General features: G+C 34.3%; 1 protein-coding gene across 1 annotated transcript; it reads left to right on the forward strand.

The window, feature by feature from the left end:
- Positions 1-11,685: 11,685 nt before the first annotated feature.
- On the forward strand, positions 11,686-23,359 carry LOC143252129 (uncharacterized). Its single transcript, XM_076503808.1, has 2 exons — positions 11,686-11,869; positions 19,259-23,359. Exon 2 carries the CDS (start codon positions 19,307-19,309, stop codon positions 21,881-21,883), a length of 2,577 nt encoding a protein of 858 aa, XP_076359923.1. The 5' UTR covers positions 11,686-11,869; positions 19,259-19,306; the 3' UTR covers positions 21,884-23,359.
- Positions 23,360-24,190: the final 831 nt, after the last annotated feature.

The raw sequence follows: 24,190 nt of genomic DNA on the forward strand, positions 1-24,190 counted from the left end.
AGTATTTTAGTTTGTTTACTCTGTCCTTTTATCGCAGTCCCTGCAAATACTGGAAATCAGCCATGTTTAAAAAACATGACTTGGCAGCAGTTATGGTTCAGTAACTTGTTTCATACTGGAAATCAGCCATGTTTAAAAAACATGACTTGGCAGCAGTTATGGTTCAGTAACTTGTTTCTGGCGGAATGATTGCATTACGTGTTATTCCCCCGGAAGAAAAAAAGGAGGATATATGGTGATTTACTATCTAAGGATATATGGTGATTTACTATCTATCACCTTATATAGGAGAATCTACAGCAAGTGATCAGATAAACTTTTTATTATGGCAATCTTTCAACGGTTAATTTTTGTGCCAGAGAATATTGAAATTTATTAAATATCCTAATACACTTGTAACGAGTTTTAATTATGAATACATTTACAAAAACGATGAAATACTAGAGCTGACTCGGGTGTCTCAGCGGCAAGTCCAGGAGCTTAAAGCCCTAAAACTCTGGTTTCGATATACGTTGTGAGTAAAGCACAGATAGCTTGTTGTGTAGCTTTTGCTTAATACAACCATTTATAAGAATGTTACTAGTCTCACTGCAATTTATTCACAAGTATTTCTAATGTTTGGATGAGCTCGTTATAGGTATTGCTGTTGTTGTATTCCTAGGCGGTCTTACCTATTGGGCAAACTGGGTAATTACCCGGAGCCCTACTCATGGAAGGGTCTCAGATGCTATACCTTTTAATCAACTTCTGAGTTTTCTCATCATTATGGGGCTCCAAAATTACTAAGACCGCTGCTGGCTGTATGTAGTGATTTTGTGGTCATACGCGCAATTTTATCCTGCTACTGGTTAGTTCGTACATAAAGTTTATGATGTAGTGATTCAAGAACTTCCTCATGGTATCTGATTTGATTTTAACATTCGATAACTTACCATTTCTAAAACATAGCTTTGATAAACTACAGACAGACTAACGACAGAATAAAGTAGGAATTCATTTTTATTGTCGCTTATCTATTTTTTTTACTCTCCTATGGTATAAATATAATATGTCACTTATTAGTTCCTCTGCAGTTATTAGCCGTGGAATAGCGATTCATGGATTGGTTCCGAGTTTGTTGTTGGTGTGGTTTTTTTTCAAGTACAAACTTTTAGCTCATAGCTTTATATGTGTTTTTCTTATAGCAAAGCCACATCAGGCTATTTGTTGAGCCCACTGAGGGGAATCGAACCCCTGATTTTAGCGTTGTAAATCCGTATACTTACCGCTGTACTAGCGGGTGGGCAGCTGATAGCTACGTCATCTCTTGACCAATTTTACATCTGGTTATAGTTTTGGACTCAAGAAGTGAAATCCTTCCGATTGATGAATTTGTCTACGCCCACGATTTCATAGATTAATTCACTCTAATCCTGTCTAGAAGAATTTCAGTTTGGGATTAGGTTGGTAGAGATCATAATGAGTACTAAAATCGAATCAGGTATACGCCCGCGCTACACTAGATATTGTTGGCGCACAAAAATATAGCAAAGAAAAAAAAGTCTCGCACATTAATCTAATCCTGCCTAAAATAATTTCGAGTGCCGCGGCTATTGAAATTCCCTATTGTTTTCCATAATAATTTTAAAAAAATAACAATTTTGAGTTAAATATCTAATCAGCAGTACAACCGTACGTCCTATTTATTGTTTATAAAATACTTTAGAGGCAAGACCCTCGAAACTGGTTAACATTTAAGAATAAGAACAGATCACAATGGGTTATATAAAAATTATAACAAAATGAAATATCATAAACTTAAAGTCAATGATATTATATTTTAGGCTGAAAATGGTTCAGTTGTAATGTATACCGAAGGCTAGTTGGCTTGTTTTGCTTTGAATTTAGCGCACAACTGCACGAGGGCTATCTACCGCTAACTGTCCCTAATTTAACAGTAAAAGATTAGAGGGGAGGCCGTTAGTCATCATCATTCACATCCAACTCTTGGGATACCCATTTACCAACGAATAGTGAAATTGATAGTCATATTATAACGCTCTCACGGCTGAAAGGACAAGCACGTTTGGTAAGACGAGGATTCGAACGTCCTTCAGGTTGTGAATCAAGAGCCCCTAGCCACCTTTATATGAACAAAATACGAAGATTTTTTGCAATAAAATTTTGGATCGCAAAACTTTTTGTTCGTGATTAATTTTGAATTTGCAGTTGAAGGCCTTTCTCCTGATAGATATTACCTGTGGTTTAAGTCTATTGGTGTCTTCTAATTACTCTTCTGGGTGAGTCTCCCACGTTTCCTTGGAGAAACTCGAAGGTTCCTTGTTTTCAATGTTATGTTATTTGTATTAGGTCGTTTAACAATCAAGTTGCTTGTCCTCGGAAATTGTTGGGACATATCCGTTTATTTGTAACTCTGTTGTGTCATTGCACATCGAATGGTTGTAAATTCGTCGCAAATGCATGGGTGTTGAAACCTGTCGTATCTACATGCATATGGTGTAGCATGAGCAAAAACACAATTCTTATAAAACGCGGTTAACCCTCTATATAAGACATCAAGGACAAATACAGCTTCGTTTAACCCTTCAGTAAACCTTTCAAGAAGATGCACTGTAACTAACTGATGAAAAATTGGATCTAATTAACGTTTTTCATTTCATGTAAACATTTTCGTTCTTGGAAGACATTAAAGGAATATTTAAGAAGTCGCATTTCTTGATCAAAGTGTTCCGAAAATTTTAATCGCTTAATTCATTCTAACTTGTTTTATTTTAACCACCAAAATAAATCATAAAAAACAAAAAGAAAATATTTTTTTCAAATGTGAACTAATTTCAAGTTCCACTTGTTAATTAAAATTTTACTCCAATTAATTTCATTCAGTTTGAAGAAAAAGCAAAATGGTTGTTTACTTTCTTCGTGTTTTGAAGTTTATGTTTTTCTTTAATTAAAGTTTTCAACACCACTATGTATATACGTATATATAGCACTTCTATATCAGTCCCGAAGCAGGAACTATTTTTAGAGACATGCGTACATATGACATTTTGATTAAACAGTAAAAATGTTTTAGTCTTCTAAGTAGTGTGTGAGTTACAAGTTGTGCCAAGTTGTTAAGAATCATCATTTCACAGTAGAGGGGTATTATTTTCTTTGAGGACTTGAGATAGTTAGATCTAAATATATCTTGGCAAAGCACTAAACCAATATAAGGAATTCTTACAAGAACCTCCATTCGTCTATATCTTAATGTTAATTTATACAATAACAATGAAGTAATAATATTCAATTTATTCATCATAGTCTGTGCGAAATTGATTTTGGAATTTTTGATGAACTCTTTCCCAAACATTCTAATATTTGGAGCTATTTGGAGCTCCCGGAAGACATGAATGTATGTGCTAAAAATAACATTTTGGTGTAGGAAATCACTATATTTTTCTTTTGAAAAATCGTAAAATTTTTAGGAAGGAAATACTCCTAATCTATAATATAAACACAAGATAATTTAACATAAATATTTACAATTTTAATTCAAGGTCTACCAAATGATTAAAAATAAACCGAAGTTTAAAGACAACGATATCGATATGATGGAAGCCACAATTAAAGATAATTAGTTGGTGGTTCTGAATAATATTCACAAGAAAATCATTTTAACTTCGAAATATACGAACAGTATTAATAGGAATTAGCAAACAGCTAAAACTCCTGCATCTTAAAGTGATATTTGTAATGAATACACAGGCTCGTAGCAAGTACGTTGCAGTTTTACCAATGGAATCCAGAACACGCTGAAGCCGATACAACAGTAATGTAAAAACATGACAAAACTGCTAAAACTGTTTTTCAAAGTAAAAACACATATGACTGTGACTTCAACTGGTACACTGTTTCAAACAACAAACTCATGTGAGTACTGTAGTGAATTCTCTCTGTATGAGGAAATTACAATGCATATAAATAATCAATAATTGTTGTTAATCAGTGCAAATGTCGATAGAATACTGTTCTGAAATATATTTTCAATTCTATAATGTGGTGCTTTTTTGGGCTACCCCTGTGGCTCAGCGGTATGTCTGCAAACTTACAACGCTAAAAACTGGGTTTCGATACCCGTGGTGGGCAGAGCACAGATAGCCCATTGTGTAGCTTTGTGCTTAATTCAAAATAACAATATCACTCGTGGTATTTGTACCAGAGGGAGCTTCTTCTGTCGACTATGTAATAATCGAATAATTTCATAAAACTTGGAGAAATGAAAGTACATTACAAATACGAGTAATCAGTGCGAGAAATTTCACGACGGTTTCAGTGAGTTTATCAGTTAAGTGTTAAAGTTGTTCGGTGTTAAATGTTAGATTTATCAAGTGTATGCGGTTATCGAAACGATTAGCGAAAATAATTTGTAAGTAAGTTTACTGTTAAGCGTGTCTGCCTTTAATCAAAGAAATTTCTATTTAATACAATTAGACCAAAAACGAAGAAACAGAAAATATTAAAAAAGAAAGAGGAAGGAAAAAAGATTGATTTGAATTTCGCCCAAAGCTATACGAGGGCTGTCTGCACTAGCCATGCCTAATTTAGCTGTGTAATACTAGAGGGAAGGCAACTAGTCATCACCACCCACCGTCAACTCTTGGGCTACTCTTTTACCAACGAATAGTGGAACCGACCGTCACAATATAACGTCCCCACGGGTCAGAGGGTGAGTATGTTTGGTGTGATGGGGATTCCATTCTGCGACCCTCAGATTACGAGTCAAGTGCCTTAACCACTTGGCCTTTGGAAGAAAGAGATGTGATTTTACAAAAAGAGAATTTTAAACAAAATAAATTTGACTGAGGGAAAGATTGGTGAAGCAAATTCAGACTTGCAGAAGGATTACAACGACAAGCCTGAAAGAGCACAGAAGGGCGTGAATGAAATACAAAACAACATCAAAGAAATATAAAAAGGCTGTAATTAAAAAAAAAATCATAAACTGATATCGTTGAGACAGAAACAAACATCAGTGACAAAACAAAATATCTGGAAAACAAACTTGTAAATGCAAACATTAAATCAATCACAAGTCTTTCTGCATCTCTCCAAGAAGCCTAACCTAAAGCGCCGTTTACTGCAAAATATGAAATAGGAGAACCTAATTGATTTTTATACCTACTAACATTATTAATATGTCATCTGTTGCTGCTGGATATTATAAAAAAAAATTCGTGACAGGAATCTAGGTTTTTAAAAAAAGAAAATTTACTCAACTGTTCATGGATATTTTTATCCACCTTTGCCGCTCTCGCGAAAAGTTTGTTTGTTACTTCATGTGATTTTTAATATTTTGCTAGAAAGGTTGGTTCTGTGCTTTTTAGTTAATGTAAAGACTTATGAAAATATGAGAGAGGGAGAAAGAAACAGAAAGAGTCCAGAGCAACAAGACAGTCCAAGGACGCTGACGTGAATTCGTTGAGAAGAAAAGAATAAACAAGGTCATAAACATTCGACAAAGTGCATCCACTAAACTTTCCCAAAAGAGGGTCACCTAGCGGCTGGGAACTATACATCCAATGTCATGGCTTGAATGAAAAGTCCAAGAGTGCCATGGAATTTGATGTGAGGGAAAATGGGAAATCACTGAGAAAACCTACATTCACAGGACAGGTGCTGGATAGTCTGCATCTACATGTTCTGTGTCCAAGTTGAAATTTGAACAATATGAAATGGTTAGAAAAAAACCTAGACGTGTATTGAAGTTTATTTCAAAACTAAATATTTGTTATGCGAGGACACTGTTTTCTATGAGGTGTGGAAGGTAGTGGTTAAGGGTTTTCTTTTTACTGCTTTATTTATTTGAATGCTAGGGATGATAATCTTCCATCGATGTTATGACACAAAAGACGGTTTAGTGTAGATAATAATTAGTTTATTTTGTGAATGAATATTTTATGACCGTTTAGTTTTTTTTTTATAAGAGTGACAAAATAAGACGTTTATTGGAAGTTGTGTTAGTAACTCACTAATGTCGAGAAGGTATCGACTAGTATATGGTGTGCGAAAAACAGCAGACAGACAAAGACAGTAGCAGACGAAGCTAATGTCACGGCCAAGGAAACGTTTGGCGTGGAGGTACTTCAGTAGAGGTGATAGGCCTAACATTTAATACGTAATGCTAAGACTAATAATAGAAAAGCGTGGTTATAAAGTAATTGAATTAGCCGGTGCGTCTCTGTAGTTATAAATAGATCAAATTGGATGTATTCTGTGTTGGGAACTTGTGGACTTTCTGACTCGAAGTTACTAATTGATTTTATGAAATACCAAAATAGGAGAGAGGTGTTACTCAAATTGGATTAGATGAAGACCTTTGATAGGACTAAACGTGATTGTACATTGTCCTTACTTCAAGGGATTGGTCTGGGTACTCATTTTTACGTTGGTTACGTATTTGTTGCAGTGCTGTTGTTCGTATAGTGAAATATAATGTTGTTCTTTTTTGCAAATTTCTTTCCGATCTCTAAGGGCATCCGTCAGGGATTTCCTTCGTCGGCGCTTTTATATGTGATTTATGTTGAACCTTTGAATATTATGTTTATTCATTGCATACCTATTTCGGGTTATTCTGTTTTCTTCTACAATAATATATGAACATGCTGATGATACGACTTTAACTCTTGGAGACACGGCATCCTTATCTCACGTTGGAAAAATCTGTGAGATTTATGATAAGGCATCTGGTGGTCAAGCAAACTATGACAAGAGCAGTGGGTTGTGAATTAGCAGTTGAGGTGGGAGAGATGATGCTGTTTATAAGTTTTAGTATAAGTAGAGAGTTTCTTCATTTTGGGTATACTTTTTCATGGAAATATAGCAACGATGACTTCTCTTATTTGGTCAGTCGTGGGAAGTAAAATCACACAGGTTCTTACTTTTCGGCGCCATCGGGATTTGATCCTTGGTTGATAATTATCTTGCAGCAACTTTTCCTAGTATCCACTTTAAGTTTTGTCTTTGTGTGATAATAGGTGTGGCAGTTTTCATAAGGATATTTTGACGCTTATTTGGGGTGTAAGAATAAATAAACTTTGACATATGAGATCTTAACACGCCACTGTTCGGAGAGAAGTATTAATCAGAGTAATGTGCATCTACATAAATATGCTTTTCATTGTAAGTTATTACAGAAATGTATTAGCCGGATTCGTCATAAAGTTTTGCTATCAATTATCGACTGCACTCTTGGTAACTGTGTGAGTCTGAGGACTAACTTTGAAGTGTTGAGATGTTGTACTGTGTCTTTAGGTCTTAAAATCCATTTGTTCATGAAATATTTCGGGGCTGGATTCTTTTTATGGTGGGTTTGTCATGGATCTTCCTTCTAATTCAAGAAAGATTTTTAAGCAGTCTTTATTTCATAATCTATTATTGACCGATAATGAAGGAATTGTGCTTCATTTTAAAGAGTTTGAGGATGGTGGATTTGAACAAGTTAGGAATTTATTATATGAGATAACTACGGTTTGTACAGAAGGAGGTTGTTATTGAATTATGTAAGGACGTTAAATCCTCAGTTACTTCGAAAAACAGTATTTCCCGTTTAAACTATTTATATTCTGTTCTTCTTCATAGTTGGGGGGGTCTTCTTCTTTCTCAGTTTCTGATGTCACCATTAGAACCATGACCACAACAAGCCATAAAATTCAAGTCTGGATGAACATTTCAAGATGTGAAGCCGTATATATAGTACTTACACATCAAGCATCATCAGAATAAAAAAATATAATTATCACCCAAACTAACAAATACTGTATAATTAGAGCTGTGAAGATTTTACAAACCATCATTGCCACAGATTACATGATTTTCTCACATAATATCAAGACATCTTTTTCGATGGGCCACATGACTTAGGCCAAACAAATAACATATATAATAAGACTGACACTGAAAATACAGTTCCAATATGTCAATTAGCCAAATAACTATTGCTTACAAAGTAAACTGAAATATTTAAAGAGATAGGAGTCATGTAGGAACAAGGAGTGATAGAACCAACTACTACTCCATGGGAACTATCTAATTGTGAAGCATATGTAACCACAAAGTTCTGCATGAACTTCTGTAAGCTGATTAAAGTCACAAATAAGGATTCTTACCAAATGTTAAGGATTGATTCCACTTTAAGTATTCTATGAGGATCAAAATGGTTTTAAATATTGTATTTCAAGTAAAAGTCGATTGCTAACCTTCAATACAAGAAGTAGATTGAGGAAATTTATTGTGCTGTTGTTGTTGTCATTTGGATTATGTGTTGCAGATGCTACATTTTAGTGATTTATTTATTATGCTGTCTTTGATCTACTTTGGAATTGTGTATTAACCTACTTGGAAACGAGAATCACACATGAAAATACCTTTATTAATTGCTTATGACAGTTGCTTATTAATTGCTTAAGAAAAGGTTTAGATTAGTTGAGGAAAGAGAACCTTATCAAATACTAAGAAATGTAAATTATTCTATCAACAGACGATTTTCCTCAAATAAATAGTCAGCAGAAAAGGAACATCCATAATATCTAAGACTGAGACTGTTCAGAATTGTTTAATGCCAAGTAAATTATATGAGGTAAGAGGATTTCTTGGACTATGCTCTTATTATAACTGTTTTGCAAAATAGTTCTCTGGTATATCTCATCCTCTACATAAATTACTTGGAAAGCCAAAACAAATTCGTTGAACTATATATTGTGAAAAAGTATTAAATAAATACTTCTCCTATGTTAGCATACGTAAGTCTTGAATATCTTCTCATACAAAATACAAATGCAGTGGGAGCAGTAATATCACAAGTACAACGTGAAAAAATTGATTGCTCATAACTGTACAGCTGAAAAAGAGCAAAGAGTTACTAAGTGTTGCTTGGGCCCTAAGTCATTTCAGTCATTATCTATATAGGAAAAACTTTACAATCCGGACATATCATACAGATTGAAGTGGTTGATGAATGTCTGGTGATATTTTTTCGAAGATGCTAGTGCGAGATGATCTTTGGTAATGCAACAGCACTTCCATAATTCTGTCCAGCTTGATGCATTGTATATACTAAAGAGCCTGTGCTACTGAATAACTTAAACAATATGAGAAGATTTGTTTGTTTGTTTTTTTGAATTTCGTGCAAAGCTAAATGAAGGCTATCTGCGCTAGCCATCCCTAATTTAACAGTGTAATACTAGAGGGAAGGCAACTAGTCATCACCACCCACTGCCAACTCTTGGGCTATTCTTTCACCAACGAATAGTGGGATTGATCGTCACATTATAACGACCCCACGGCTGAAAGGGCAAGCATGTTTTGTGTAATAGCGATTCGAATCCGAGATCCTCGGAATACGAGACTAGTGCCTTAACCGCCTGGTCATGCCGGGCCCATTATGAAAAGAAAGAAGCTCAGAATAGAAAAGATAACCAATCTAACGTACAAGTGATATCTGTAAGTGATGAGAAGAAATAATGTGGTCCAGTATTCGAATTAGACATGCTCAGGCAGACGATAGAAGTTACAAACCATTTATTAATCAGTGGATCAAGGGTAGTATAGAAAAGCCTTCGTACCAAATAGTTTTTACATAATCTTAGAGACGAAAAGAAAAGTTACTAAGAAATGTTTAAACATTTCCAGAAAGTTCTCAATTTTATTTTTAAATCACCAGAAAATTTTGTTAGGAGGCTTATTTCTACAAGACGTTATGATATTTTTTTCTGTCTAATAAAACGTGTTTGTAATAAACGTAACTCGTACAATGAATATTAACTACTTTTAACAATACGATCGATATAAATATATAAATCATGAAGGATTCGATTCTTCTTCTTCTAGGAATAGTTAGGAAATTATCTCTTTTGTTTGCTTTAAAAATAGTTTTAACCATGTATTCTAAAGACGGCTGGTTTGAGCATTAAAAATTCAATTAGAATAAAGTGTTAATACCCATACCAGCCATCTATAGAATACATTTTTACTTCAAGTTGGTTTCTCGTCATCACGAGATTTTACCCAGTTTAATTTGCATTTCTTCCTTTTATGTTTGCATCTCCTGGTGGAACAGCTATAAGTTTACAGACTTACAACGCTAAAATAAGGGATATGATTCTCCTCAATGAATATAGCAGATAGCCCGATGTGGCTTTGTTTTAAAACACACACACACACGCGCTTCTCGATTGCAATAGAATAGTTTAGAAAGCAAATGCTGTAATATCGATGAGTTACTGGGAAAGTATGGGACTGTGTGCATCATCAATAGGGACTTAGTTGATTTAATATTAATGTTAGTGGAAACTTGAAAGTTTTAAAAGTTAACTTTGGTTATGATTGTCTGAATTATAAATGTTTGTACACATCGTGAGAAAATCATGACGTCTTTGGTACATAAGTCATAGTTTCAGTCTTGAGTTTCCTCATAAGCCATAGCATTCGCCAGTACAACTTTTAGACGTAAGGGACTGTTTAAGTTATAAGGTTTATCCGAAGATACAGTGTTTCATTCGTACAGATTTCATGATTTGAGTTAAGAGGTTTCTCATAAACCGTAGCGTTTCGTCAGTACAAAATTTATACATAAGGCGCGGTTTCAGAATTGAGATTTCATCAGTAAAACTTTTACTCCAGACCTTGTATTTCTCTCTTCTCCGCCGCAAGTTTTCCCAAGGGAAGTTCTTGCAGGATACATTCGATTTTGAACATAAACGTATACACGTAAATATGTCATGGTGACACGTTACTCCTTTATATGATGCACTCTGACTCACAATACTCAAAATCCTATTTAGAGAGACGTTTATAATACTCAAAAGTCAATAAGTAACATGTAAACATAAATGCAGTTTCTTGATACGTTTTTGTATACAACTTGGAATATGTCTTCATAGTCATCTAATTGCAATGATTGGCTTATTATAACATAAGAATCCATAGATAGATATATAATAAACCAATTACTTAGTTACTTTTTAGTAGACGCTAGTGAGTGAAAAAAAACTTTATACATAAAACTCATTACATAGTATTTATAAAAAACAAACTATTTTTACAAAATGCAAGCAACAGTCAAAGAAAACCTTAAACCGGTGAACGTGGTGCGGTTTGTTTGTTTTTGAATTTCGCGCAAACCTACACGAGGGCTATCTGCGCTAGCCGTCCCTAATTTAGCAGTGTAAGACTACAGGGAAAGCAGCTAGTCATCACCACCCCGCCAACTCTTGGGCTACTCTTTAACCAATGAATAGTGGGATTGACCGTCACATTATAATGCCCCACGGCTAAAAGGGCGAGCATGCCTGATGTGACGGGGATTCGAACCCGCGACACACAAATTACGAGTCGAACGCCTTAACACACTCTGCCATGCCGGGCCCCACAAGTGAGAAAGATAATAGAAGGACCAAAACTTCTCTATGGAATAAATATACAAATATCTTCTGTTTGTTACAATCCGACACAACAACCAAGATCGCACAGATCGCAAGCAACAAATTTTCAACAAAAACGTGAAAAATAAGGTACAAGTAATGATATAAAAACTATGTTAACGGTAAGTTAATTAATGATCGATTAAAATGAGAGTGTATGATGCTATTTCAGGTTGTCTCTGTATATCAGAAAACATCCACTCGACGAATAACAAAATTGTGAAAGCAAAACAACGGAAAAAAACTGCAAAAAAACAGAACAAAAACAAACCTTCCTCCACCTTATAGCCAATCACAGAGCTACATTGTAAACGTCACTACTTCTCCGACTGGAAAGCCTGACTGCAATACGCAGGTTGTTCGATCGTTTATCGCATGGTGATATAAAGATAAGAATTTCTCTCGTAAAAGTAAGTATATTTTGCAATATCGTACACAAAATCTTTAAATTTATATGTGATTTAATTGAAAAATATAATTTTAACTGAATATTAAATTTGTTTTATTGTTTTGTGCATTATTAAAGTTAATTAGTTGTAATCCAACAACATACTTATATCCCTTAACTCCACCATATTCGATGGCTGGCGTTACAAAATATATAGGTGGTATATTACTTATAAGTCAAGAGATTACAACGGCCATGGTCTGCTACGACACACAAATATTCTTATAAAACATAAGGGTTAAGTAACTATAAAATTAACAAAGCAATTTGATAGTTTATAAATTTTATCGTAAAAATTCTCTTCTCAGCTACGTCACATTACTCTTTGACCAGCCTCAAGTATGCTATGAAAATTAACAGTTTACTATATCCACAGTTTAACATAAGACTTTTTATTTCCTCTTAAGTGAAACATTTGTTGAAGATCGTTACTACAAAGCCCCTTCTGCGCCAATCTGCCATATTCAAGCATCCAATATCGAACATTGACCGTTCTTCATTACAATACCAAATTAGATATTTCAAATAATCAACGTTACTTGAATGTCCTCTTTGATGTAAAATCTCCGATAATTCTGTACACAACGGTTATGGTTCGTTTATTATTTCCTTAGTAGTGTTTTACCATTTTCATCTTCGGCAGAAAAGCCACTAAGAAAATATAGAAACGATTAAATAAACAAGACTATAAACTTACAACTTACAAATATAACTAAAACATTGATATTTGTGTATGTTAGACGTCCATTCCGTTTTACGTCTTCTCTCTAAACGCCTATATAACATGGAAAGCAACTTTCAGACTCGTTTAACTGGAGGGAAGAGTAAATGTGAAGATCTCGATAGCAACAATAACTTCGTTTTTTGGATATGAGATGTTCATTTTGAACGGGAGTCACTCCGAGCTTCGTTAGATAACGTTCAAAAAAAGATAATTGTTTTTGATTCTAGAATTTCGCGCAAAACTACTAGAGGGCTACATGCGTTAGATGTACCTAATTTAGCAGTGTAAGACTAGAGGGAAGACAGCTAGTCATCACCACTCACCGCCAACTCTTAGGCTACTCTTGTACCAACGAATAGTGGAATTGACCGTAACAACGTAACGTCCCCACGGGTAAAAGAACGAGCATGTTTGGTATGACAGGGATTCGAACCTGCAATACTCAGATTACGAGTCAATCTCCTTCACCACCCGGCCATGCCGGGCCAAAGATAATTGTAAAAATCCACAAACCAGCTATGATGAACCTTCACAGGGGTAAGGGAAAGACGTAAACACTTTGTTTTAAATTAAACCAGTTGTATACTAAATCTAATAATTAGGCTTACATCCACCGTTATCAATATTGGAAAGTGCTAAAGATCAGTATACAACTTTTAGGTTAATAATCCCCCACTACAAAAACCAAAATCTCAGCTGCACTGGTAATTAAAGAATATAATACTGAACGAACTGGTCTTGAAGATTTTTCAAACGCATTTTAAATGATATTTTAATATGTTTCTGTATATTATTAAAAGTTTCCGAAACTTTGCGTTTCTTCAAAACTTGCTAGCTATTAGTCACACAGCTCTACCGTAACTTTATTTCTAAAATTAATTTTCTTTCTTTTTGGATTTAATGTTATACTAAAATACTTAGAATAATTCTAACTATTCAGTTAAATGGTTTGTCATCAAACGTTGATTTTGCTCTCTTTATACAAAAACAAACAAAAAACTATTATAGACTGTCACACTTGTGAAATCACCGAATCTAGGACATCTTGTTAGCAAGCGACTGTCAAGCCTATGAAAAAGTTGTATGTAATTGTTTAATATGAAATTCACACATACACACAAATATATATATATATATATACACACACACAATAATGATAATTCCACGAATACATTTACCTCCTGATATAGTATATAAATCTCTTTGAAACTTCGTCACTTTCTTTATGATGGCAATACGTAAAGCTATAAGCTCCTTGTTTTATATAACAAAAAGGTTATATTGTATTAATTCATAATGCATATTAAATATGTCCCTTGAAACATTTTGTTTGAAGACTTAAATGTACACGTTTTAAACAAGATTGTCAAAGGCCTACTAGTGATTCAGCTTTGCATCTTGTAACTTGATAGAATGCGTTTTATTACAAATGTCAAAAACTAAATGTCTTCCATTAACCCTTTACTGGACTTCTAAGAATGTTGTTCTTAATCACGTGAATCGACGTGAAAGCAATGGGAAAAGTGTGATTGGTATTTCTCATTGGTTCAAATGTGCGTAACTGTTTTGTGACTTGTCGACCGATATAGAATATTGGCAAGCGATATCTTATCTTAATGGTTGCAACGATAGGTGGAGAAAGACCAAGATTGTAAGTAAATGTTGTAGTTACGTTTTAGCGTTAAATGACATTTTGACTACCCGAGTTAGAAGTGCTCGTGTTAATATAAATAGACGGTCAGCGATCAAGAGCAGACAGTTGTATTTTCCAGAAATTAGTTCATCAATATAAAGAGCTTTGCATCAACATGTTATTTGGGCAGTAGTTTACAGGAAGATTCAGAAGTCAATTGACAAGCAATTCAGAAATGGAGAAGTGTAGCAAAATTATACTGGGACGATATAATCCATGTGATTCAGTGTAATTCCACAGTTATAGGCAATGACAAATGTGCCATTTTAAATACAAATTACGCAACTCGCCCATCAAAAACAAGTTATAAATGTAAATGTCCCCATCTCATGCGAGTGGACTTGTGCCATATATCCTATCACACATAAACATGGGTGTCAGGTGTAAAATCAAGAATTTTCCATAAGCAGATCAGTCATCGAACTCTAAAGGGTAAAAAAAGGGTAAAAATTATTCAAATAAACGTCTTCCACATAACATAACACACAGGCATTGTACTACAGCTGCTCCTAAGTCATCTAAGCAGTGTTATAATATTCAGTTAAAAAGATTTAACACTATGTTCTGCAGTGTGAAAAGTGCACCAGAACGCCCAGACTGCTAGCAAATTGTATATCGAACAGTTCCCAGATATAATACTTCACATCAGATCGTAGGGAATATATATCAGTGACTGCATTCGTTTACACATAGTTCTATTCAACCAAATTATGAACAGTAAGCAATCAGTTTTCAACGAACTCGTCATATTGTTATTTATCTTACTTGAGCACAACCAGTGATTATTACCTTTATTTCTTAACAGTATGAGCATGTTTACACCATATACATTTATACCTACAATATCTGTGATGTGAAGCGATTTTGGTAATGTTTAGCCTAAAGTGTTTCATTCGTTATTGTCTGTATCGTTATTTATAACTAGTGCTTTTGGTGCATGACGCACGTTTGTAAAATTTTTGAAGGGCATGACCTTGAACTTTACCCAATATGACCTCACTGATGTTATCATAAGAGAGACCCGCGACATCTTATTTCTTACCACTAACACCTATTATCTATATATCCCCTTTTTATAATCATTTGAGTGTCAATGGGTTTTTTAATCAACCGGTAAGTTCCTGGTTGTTTGTGTGAGTAAAGGTTTGCTAATTTTTCATATCGACTTCAATGCTTTGCACACTATGGCAAAGATTACCACTAAGTGCCTTTCATTGCATTTAATAACGTTCCAGCAGAAAAGAAAAGTCAACTTGCATACATATATACATACATACCACTTTTGTCTCATTGTAAACTGAGACTATTCATACCAACTACCTTAATACTTGATAGTCACCGAAATAATTTATTTTGATCTCAAGCACAAACCTATACAATGGGTTATGTGTACTATGCCCATCATGAGTATCTAAATTCGGATTACATTGTTTTAAGCTTTCAGACTAATTAATGAGTCGCTATGGGGGGAGTGGACTCGTCGAAATAGAGTATATGGACACTATACATAAATTTGGAGTGGATAATAGAAAATATTTTATTTCAGTATTTTTGAAAGTTCAATGAAAACTTTTGAATCAAAACGTTAGAGTTGTTTTGTTTTTATTTTTTTCTATGGTCACTCTGAGTAATCAGGATTATCTTAATGTTAATTGGCAGAATTATTATCATGGAAACCAAAGCCCCAGTGGTGGAAATTGAAACTTTCAATCGTCATTCAAGAACTGCTTTAGTTTCCCTAATTACACGAATAGAGAAGGGAAATATTTATTTTTTAAATTTCTTTTTGAGTACCTTTCTTTCGTCGAGACTACATTTAACCGAATATACATGTAAAATCGGCTCGTTTGGGTTGAGAAAATTGTTTACATAGAGGAGCGAACAACGTTTCGACCTTTTTCGGTCATCGTCAGGTTCACCGAAGAGGGTCGAAACGTTGTTCGCTCCTCTACGTAAAATATTTTCTCAACCCAAACGAGCCGTTTTTACATATATATTTTTCTCTACAAGTGGGTTTTCTCGACATCACTGATTATTAACCGAATAGTATCCTGCAATATTTCTGTTCCCTGGAATTATACACATTTCATCCAGTATCGGTCATTAAAGATTTAAAAAATAATATATTTAATGCGTCGTACTAAAACCAAACTTTTATTTAAACCGCGTTTTAGAAGTGAAAAGTCGGTTATTTGTCTTTATCTAAAGCATTTGACGTAGAGTCAACGCAAAAAATGAGAATTTTAGCACTTTAAACTGCGCAAGATGTGTAATTATTCTGTGTGGTTAGACCCACCTGGTGGATTCTGTACAAAACAAACTTTCCACTGAAACACAAGCTCTTCTGGGTTTTTTAAAAAACAAACTATTTCGTGTACACGCACACAATGCATCTGAAAAAGTAATCATATCTTTTTTAATATTCTATCTTACGATCATTATATATAATAATTTGTTTATTAGATATACACGAAAGTTGTCTTTTGACAAACAATTTTTGACAAATTTTAAGCGTTCAAGGACACGATCTTCTTCAAGTCTGAGCACAGCGTGCCTAAAAGTGTAGATAAAACAGAGACACCAAGTCAAATTCGTTACATTCCCATCACACAGATGGAAAAATGTATTTTATTATTCTTAAGAATCGTGGAATCTTTATAATTTAGAGATTTGTTTACATATCTTCTTACAAGAATCATATTTCCACATTTAAATCTCGAATCTTTTTGGCTTGACTAGCCGAAACGGCCCGGCATAGCCAGGTGGGTTAAGGCGTGTGACTCGTAATCTGAGGATCGCGGGATCGCATCCCCGTCGCACCAAACATGCTCGCCTTTTCAGCCGTGGGGGGTTATACTTTGACAGTCAATCCCACTATTCGTTGATAAAAGAGTAGCCCAAGAGTTAGCGGTGGGTGGTGATGATTAGCTGCCTTCCCTCTAGTCTTACACTGCTAAATAAGGGACGGCTAGCGCAGATAGCCCTCGAGTAGCTTTGCGCGAAATTCAAAAACAAATGACTAACCGAGGCCTAATACATGTAGTACATGATGAAACATTATGTTATCCCTTTTTTTTTTTGTTTATTACTCACTTTATTTGAAAATAAAGGTTTGTGATAACTGTTGCGTTAATTACATGGAAAAATTCTCTCTAATATTATTACACGACAGCATTACCTTTAATGTTTTAGATTATAAACATTTATATACAATAGTTATCGAGTTAGCTACATCGTGAAAAGATTAAAAGGACATTTCTGTGGATCAAATAATTGGTTCTAGTCTCTTGGTAACGACAAACAATAATATTACGATAATATCACTTGAATACTAATAAGTAACTTGGCCACATAATTGGATGAAAATACAAATATTTAATTATATTATTTTTCTCTCCATGAAACATAAGGTTTGCAGTCGTTTATAATTATTATAATATATATAAAATTCTTCTTTTTCGCCCATACAAATCTGTATCATATTTCTACTTCTATGTCAATACCTGTAATATTTGGACCAGTGGCTAGAGATTCAGATTCGTAGTGCCCTTAAGCAAGACCTCTTCTCATGATTCATGGCATCTACACGCTTTACCGACGTCACGACAGTACGAATTCCAACTTTACGCTTTCCTCATGTGATGTCATTTTAATTTCTACTTATTGAATGACAGATAACACACTACTGTATAGTGGTGCGAGTGATTAAAATAGGTGACCCCATTTCGGAAAAAAAAAGCTGTTGCAAAAAAAATCAATAAATCATGCACCTTTTCAATACAGTTTTGGTTTTGTTTGATTTTTCTTGGCTTTAGACAAGAATTCAGTACAGCGTATGATTTATTATTTATGTTTCGTTAAAATAATGAATCACTTTTGAGATATGTTTTGTCCTACAAAAGACTACTGTATCAAAATTTACGGGGCCTGGCATGGCCTAGCGCGTAAGGCGTGCGACTCGTAATCCGAGGGGTTCGGGTTCGCGCCCGCGTCGTGCCAAAACATGCTCGCCCTCCCAGCCGTGGGTGCGTTACAATGTTACGGTCAATCCCACTATTCGTTGGTATAAGAGTAGCCTAAGAGTTGGCGGTGGGTGGTGATGACTAGCTGCCTTCCCTCTAGTCTTACACTGCTAAATTAGGGACGGCTAGCACAGATAGCCCTCGAATAGCTTTGTGCGAAATTCCAAAAACCAAACCATCAAAATTTACGTGTATATAGGAGAATTTCCGACATAAACAATCCGAGATAAATGGTTTCAATAAATGATATATATGTGTGTGTGTGTGCATAAATTGTACAGAAAAACTAATTTACCTCTGTTGGTATTACAATTCTCAAACGTTTCAGTAACAAAACTAACTTTTTCCCAGATCATTCAAAACCTACTACAGCTAATTTCTGACGATTCAATGGCGAATTTTCCTGCCACATACTAAAAAGTATGAAAAAAAAGAAGTTATTTCAGAGAACATTAGAATTGAAAGGGAATCATTCATTTGTCAATACACTATTTGCAACTCGAAGTTAATTAATGATCCTTAATACTACTATACCGTAATTGTCACATTATTGGTATTGGAAACAGATTCAGTATACTTATTATAAATTTCCAGATAGTTCCTGGAGCTGTGATAAAATAAACTATTCAAATACTGCTACATATTAATTACGTGTATTCCTATGTTTTTTAACTATCGTATAAACAGATGTTTCGCAGTGTTTTCCACTATACTTCATAATACTATAAATTGCTATACGTACTTTTTAGAAATATATTTATTTTCATCTAAGACAAGATATCATGTTTTTCTTTGTTTGAATATAAATTATTAATCTTCAGTATTAACCATACAATAAAGGAAACGTTTATCTACCATTTTGTTAAAATATAAGTTCCATTATCTAAAGTTACATTTTTGTATATTTTCCAGAAAGCAAAGAAATAAAAATAGCTTCTGGATCATCAGACGTTTCTTTGCATGAGGAATCACAAAAGTCGTGAAATCCTTAAAACATGTAAAAACTGGATAACTGTGATGTTATCTATTCAGTTTTTTACGATACTTATCTTACTGCACATAACAGGTTCATTTGTGAATATCAAGAATGTGTCGAGCATTACCATCGTTAAAGTGAACTACAAGTCACTTCACAACCATACTAGTGATGTCACGATGTCCACGGAACACAACACTGGACTAATTATGTTGAAAAATGGTTCAGCTAGTAAATCTGGGACTGTACTTGTTCCGACACAATCTTTTGGAGTCAATATTACCACAACCACTCTCTCATCAGCTGCAATAAGTACCCAGAATTCCGTGAAAAAACCAGGAACTGGATACAAAATACAAACCTCTTCTCTTTCAGTAACACGTGGTTATTCTGCTCCCCCTCTACCAGATTTTTATTCCAGAGTAGCCATATCTGAGTGGAAAATCCCACAACCATCATCTAATCCATATTCTCTGGAGTGCTCAGGTGTTCATCATTATTGTAGCTTTTCTCACAGGACTTCCACTGAGTGGGGTTTCCACGTGAACCACTACTGTTCCTGCGATCCAAACTGCATCATTTATGGAGACTGCTGTTGGGACGCTCGATTAGAGGTAACAGAACAGGCGGGTAAAAAGGAGAATTTGTGGGCATGTGTTCTCCCCATAAACAATATTAAATCTGAATCTTTCTTAATGGTGTCTCGCTGTCCCTCCTCGTGGACCGATTCAGAAGTACGAGTCCAGTGTGAAAGTTATAATACCAGTCAAATAAAAGATCCGTTTCTTAACGTGCCGGTTACAGGAGAGGTTTCTCAAATCACGTATCGTAACATATTTTGCGCAATTTGTCACGAGGATTTGAATGTCTTGGCTTGGAACGTAGTTTTTGATTGCTCAGTTGAATTTTCATCTAGTGTAAACAATTCATCTTTCTTGTTGAAAGATTATAAAAATTGCAGTTTTTTCTTTTTATTTCCAAAGGAACTAAAAAAGTATAGAAGCAGCGCTTTACGACCCTGCGAAAAAAATATTATATCTCAATGTCCAGAAAACTGGCTGCTCTACATGAAAGACACCAACAAAACAAAAATAGAAATTCAAAATCGATGCTCTTTGTATTTTGCTCCTGTGCAAATGTCATTAAACTTAAACATTGTATTCAAGAATAAATTCTGTGCCATATGTAACTATGTAACTGTTGATAAACTCTCTTGTTCTAGGCCTCAAAAGTCGATAGTTCAACATTTTGATGAAGACAATATTCCTTCATTCGCTTTTCTATTAGATATAAATTTCGAACAAGGATATACTTCAGTCGGAACAAAAAGACGCTGTCTACATTCACAGGTCTACGATCCGTGGCAAGAAAAGTGCCGAAATATATCATGTGGTCGCTTGTTCATAAAAGAAAACGGAATTTGCTTGCAAGGTTATTCAAACTCTTTCAAAAATCCAGCAAATTTCCCTGACTGGTCCAACAGTACCCTTTTATCCAGTTGTCCTAAGGTCTCGGTTTCATCAGATGACTTCATAGTCGACATAAACGGCACGGTCATCCTTAAACAAACTGGACAAGTACTCCGATTTGGGGCTTATGAAGCAGCTACAAACACTTCCATCTTGGTATGTGCCCCATCTAGAGAGAATATCATCAGTAAATTTGGGGATATTCAGAGATATCTAACTGTAATTTGTACAAGCATTTCTTTAGTTTCTCTTTTCCTTAAAATAATTCTTTATTTTTTCACACCAGAAAATCATAACCTTCCAGCAAAAATCGTAGTTTGTCTATCAATTTCTCTTCTGATTGGTCAATTTGTGTTTTTACTTGGAACACACAAGACACAGTATTTTATACTGTGCAAGTGTATGGCAATTATCATGCACTATTCGTTTCTCGCATCTTTTTTTTGGATGAACGTTTTAGCTTACGACATTTGCAAAACTTTCTGTTCACTGAAGGTAACAAGGAACGTTTATAACAATCGAGAATTAATAAAATATTGTATATACGGCTGGTTGTGTCCATTGTTAATCATTGTTATCGCTACTACGATTGATCTTTTCTTTCAAGATAATGTTATCTCGCCATCCTATGGAAAGACTCTTTGTTGGATATCCAATCGCATGGCGCTGCTTATTTTTTTCGCCGTTCCTCTTGGTATATTAGTGACTGTTAATGCTATACTATTCGTCAAAACAACTGTTCAGATATCACAATTCAAACGTCACAGTAGGGTTGCTCGTGAAAACACGGGCCAAGGAAGGACACGTCTTCGACTGGTTTTGTACGTGAAACTTGCTTTGGTTATGGGATTAACATGGACTTTTGGATTCATGGCAGCCATTGCTAGAAGTAACATCCTTTGGTGTTTATTCATAGTGTTCAACAGCTTGCAAGGTGCATTTATTTTACTTGCTTTCACTCAGGTAACAGATCTTATTGTGTTACTTCGTTTAAAAATTTGTCAACTTTTTTCCCGAATCAGTCAAAAACAAGAAAAACGACAGTCTATCGACTCGTACAATCTACCAACTCAGTCTAGTTGTGCAGTCTAAACATCAAATCAACGTCACATTAGTCGGAACATAAAATTCTGTAGTCAGAAAAATTACCACAAAGAGAACAGGGCTCACTTTATTGAAATTTATCCAAAACAAAAGGTTTATATTAACCAAAAGATAATTATTCTTTGAAACTTCATATGTTTCACAAACTTCCTCCGGGAAGAATAGTTTAACAGATCTGATATTTAAAAAAGTGTATTGTGATTTAATAATGAATGACATCTTATGCATATGTGTCCTAAACGATCATATCAAAGAATCCTAGCTTCGTATACAGCCGTTCCTGATTTCGAACTAATGATCAGACCAACAAATCATTCGTCGCCACAAAGGATCGTTATACGAATAAGTGGATCAGCTATCACTTCTTTTTTTTAGCGCGTTTGTTTCTGTAAGTGCAGAGTGATTTGAAAAGCGTCACTTCTCGAACTCAGGACCTTTCCATCCACAGCCAACATTTTCAAAGCTACACCACGTTCAGAGTTCTTAATGTTAATTATTTTTAATATTGTATAGTGAAATTTTGAGAACTGGAATTATATTGGTAGATTGCAACATTTTGCAATTCATCTGGGATGCCGAATCGAAACCTGTTTTAGAGACCGTTTTGCAAATAACCAAAGTTGTTGTTCGGCTTAGAAGATGACGTAATCTTTATTTACTATATATTTCATATCAAAATAGAGAATTTTATCTCAGGCAAAGGTACATAAAAATGTAATGTGAAAGCAGAAAAACGAGTTTATTAGTTTTAATTAACAGACAACTCTGTATTCTGTCCGGCACATCACACAGAGAATTTCATGATAGTAAATGTAAAGGAAAGATTACTTATTAAAATAAAATAAAAAGCTTTTTTCATTCAGACTATAAAAATACCTGTATAAAGACAACTCAAAGAATAATCTCTTTTAAAAGATGTTGAAGGTTTATTTTGTTTAGACACTGAATAAACAAAGTTGTCTTAAGATATTTTGACAAATGTGTATTATTTACTGAAAGTATTTACCATGAATGTGTTTTATTTGTTGTTAACAATTTTTAGTGTTATAAACCACCAGAGGGCACTATAAAAATGGAAGATACTTCACGAAAGCTCTCCGGTTGTTAGGTTTCTCTTTTTGTAAGTACCTACATGTGTGTGTCTGATTTGTCAATTTTTGTCTAATCCCACATGATTTCTCAGCCATGTATTTGATTAGGTGTTGTATTAAAATTATAAAACGTGCCTTTCTGTATGTTAATAGGATGCACAGTACAAGATAATTATCAGATATAATTGTTTTTATACGCCACAGAAAATACGAAATGTGTTTAAAATTGTTCGTTATAAGCCTCATTTTTTTGTACTCGCAGTATTTCATATATTTAATTTCCGACCATAATGTAATATATAATCATGAATTTTTGGATATAGTTGTTATTGGTTCACAATATTGTAATAAAATCGATGAGTTACACTGAAAACATATCTAAGCCTTTTTTCATTATTATTTTCATGTTTCAAATTCGCACACAGACAAGGACTAGCAAAATGTTTTTAAATTTAATATCTTCGATTTTATAACAATCGTCACTAGTCACTTAGGTTTATAAAATAACAATGTAATGCACATAATTAGTCATATTTTTATAATTATGTAATTCACGTGAATGAAGAATTAGAATATCAATGGTGTGAACGCCCTAATGGAAACGGAAAAAAAACAACTCAAAAGTACAATAAACTTAACACTACTACCCTAAGACAAATATAATTGACTATAACCACATTTCGTCAACGAAAGCCATTCACACCACAACAACTGTTATTCTCACAAATGGATTTTATCAATATTGTTATGACACTACTGTGTTTGTTATATTCCAACCCGGCTGACAAGATCTGAGCGAAATACGCAGTCGGACAAAAATCAATAGAAACATACGTATATGCAGATCTAAGTAGGTTTGGGTTTTGTTTTTTTCTCACGGAAACAAGTTCAATTAAATAAATGAGTTATAAAATAATTTCCTTATTTAATTTTACAGAACTTTATCAGACTTTATTTTTCAGACATAAAACGCATTATTTATCTGCTTCTCGATCTACTAGATAAAATATTACAACTAATAACCTTTTACCGAAGATATCCAATCACATATCGAGTACTGAGTAGATTCAAACATGTATATTTGATTGCTAACTACAGTTAACTCGCAATATTCTTGAAGATTCGTTAAAAGACGCGGTGAGTTAAGTTTCCTTGATGTAACATAAAGGTAGGCACAGTTAACTAGCAATATTATTTGCTATAT

The sequence above is a fragment of the Tachypleus tridentatus genome, chromosome 6 (genome assembly GCF_004210375.1).
Source record: "Tachypleus tridentatus isolate NWPU-2018 chromosome 6, ASM421037v1, whole genome shotgun sequence".
NCBI classification, from domain to species: Eukaryota; Metazoa; Arthropoda; class Merostomata; order Xiphosura; family Limulidae; genus Tachypleus; species Tachypleus tridentatus.

Excerpts from the sequence above, each read along its gene's own strand:
- LOC143252129 (XM_076503808.1), top strand. The coding sequence starts at position 19,307 with ATGAGGAATCACAAAAGTCGTGAAATCCTTAAAACATGTAAAAACTGG.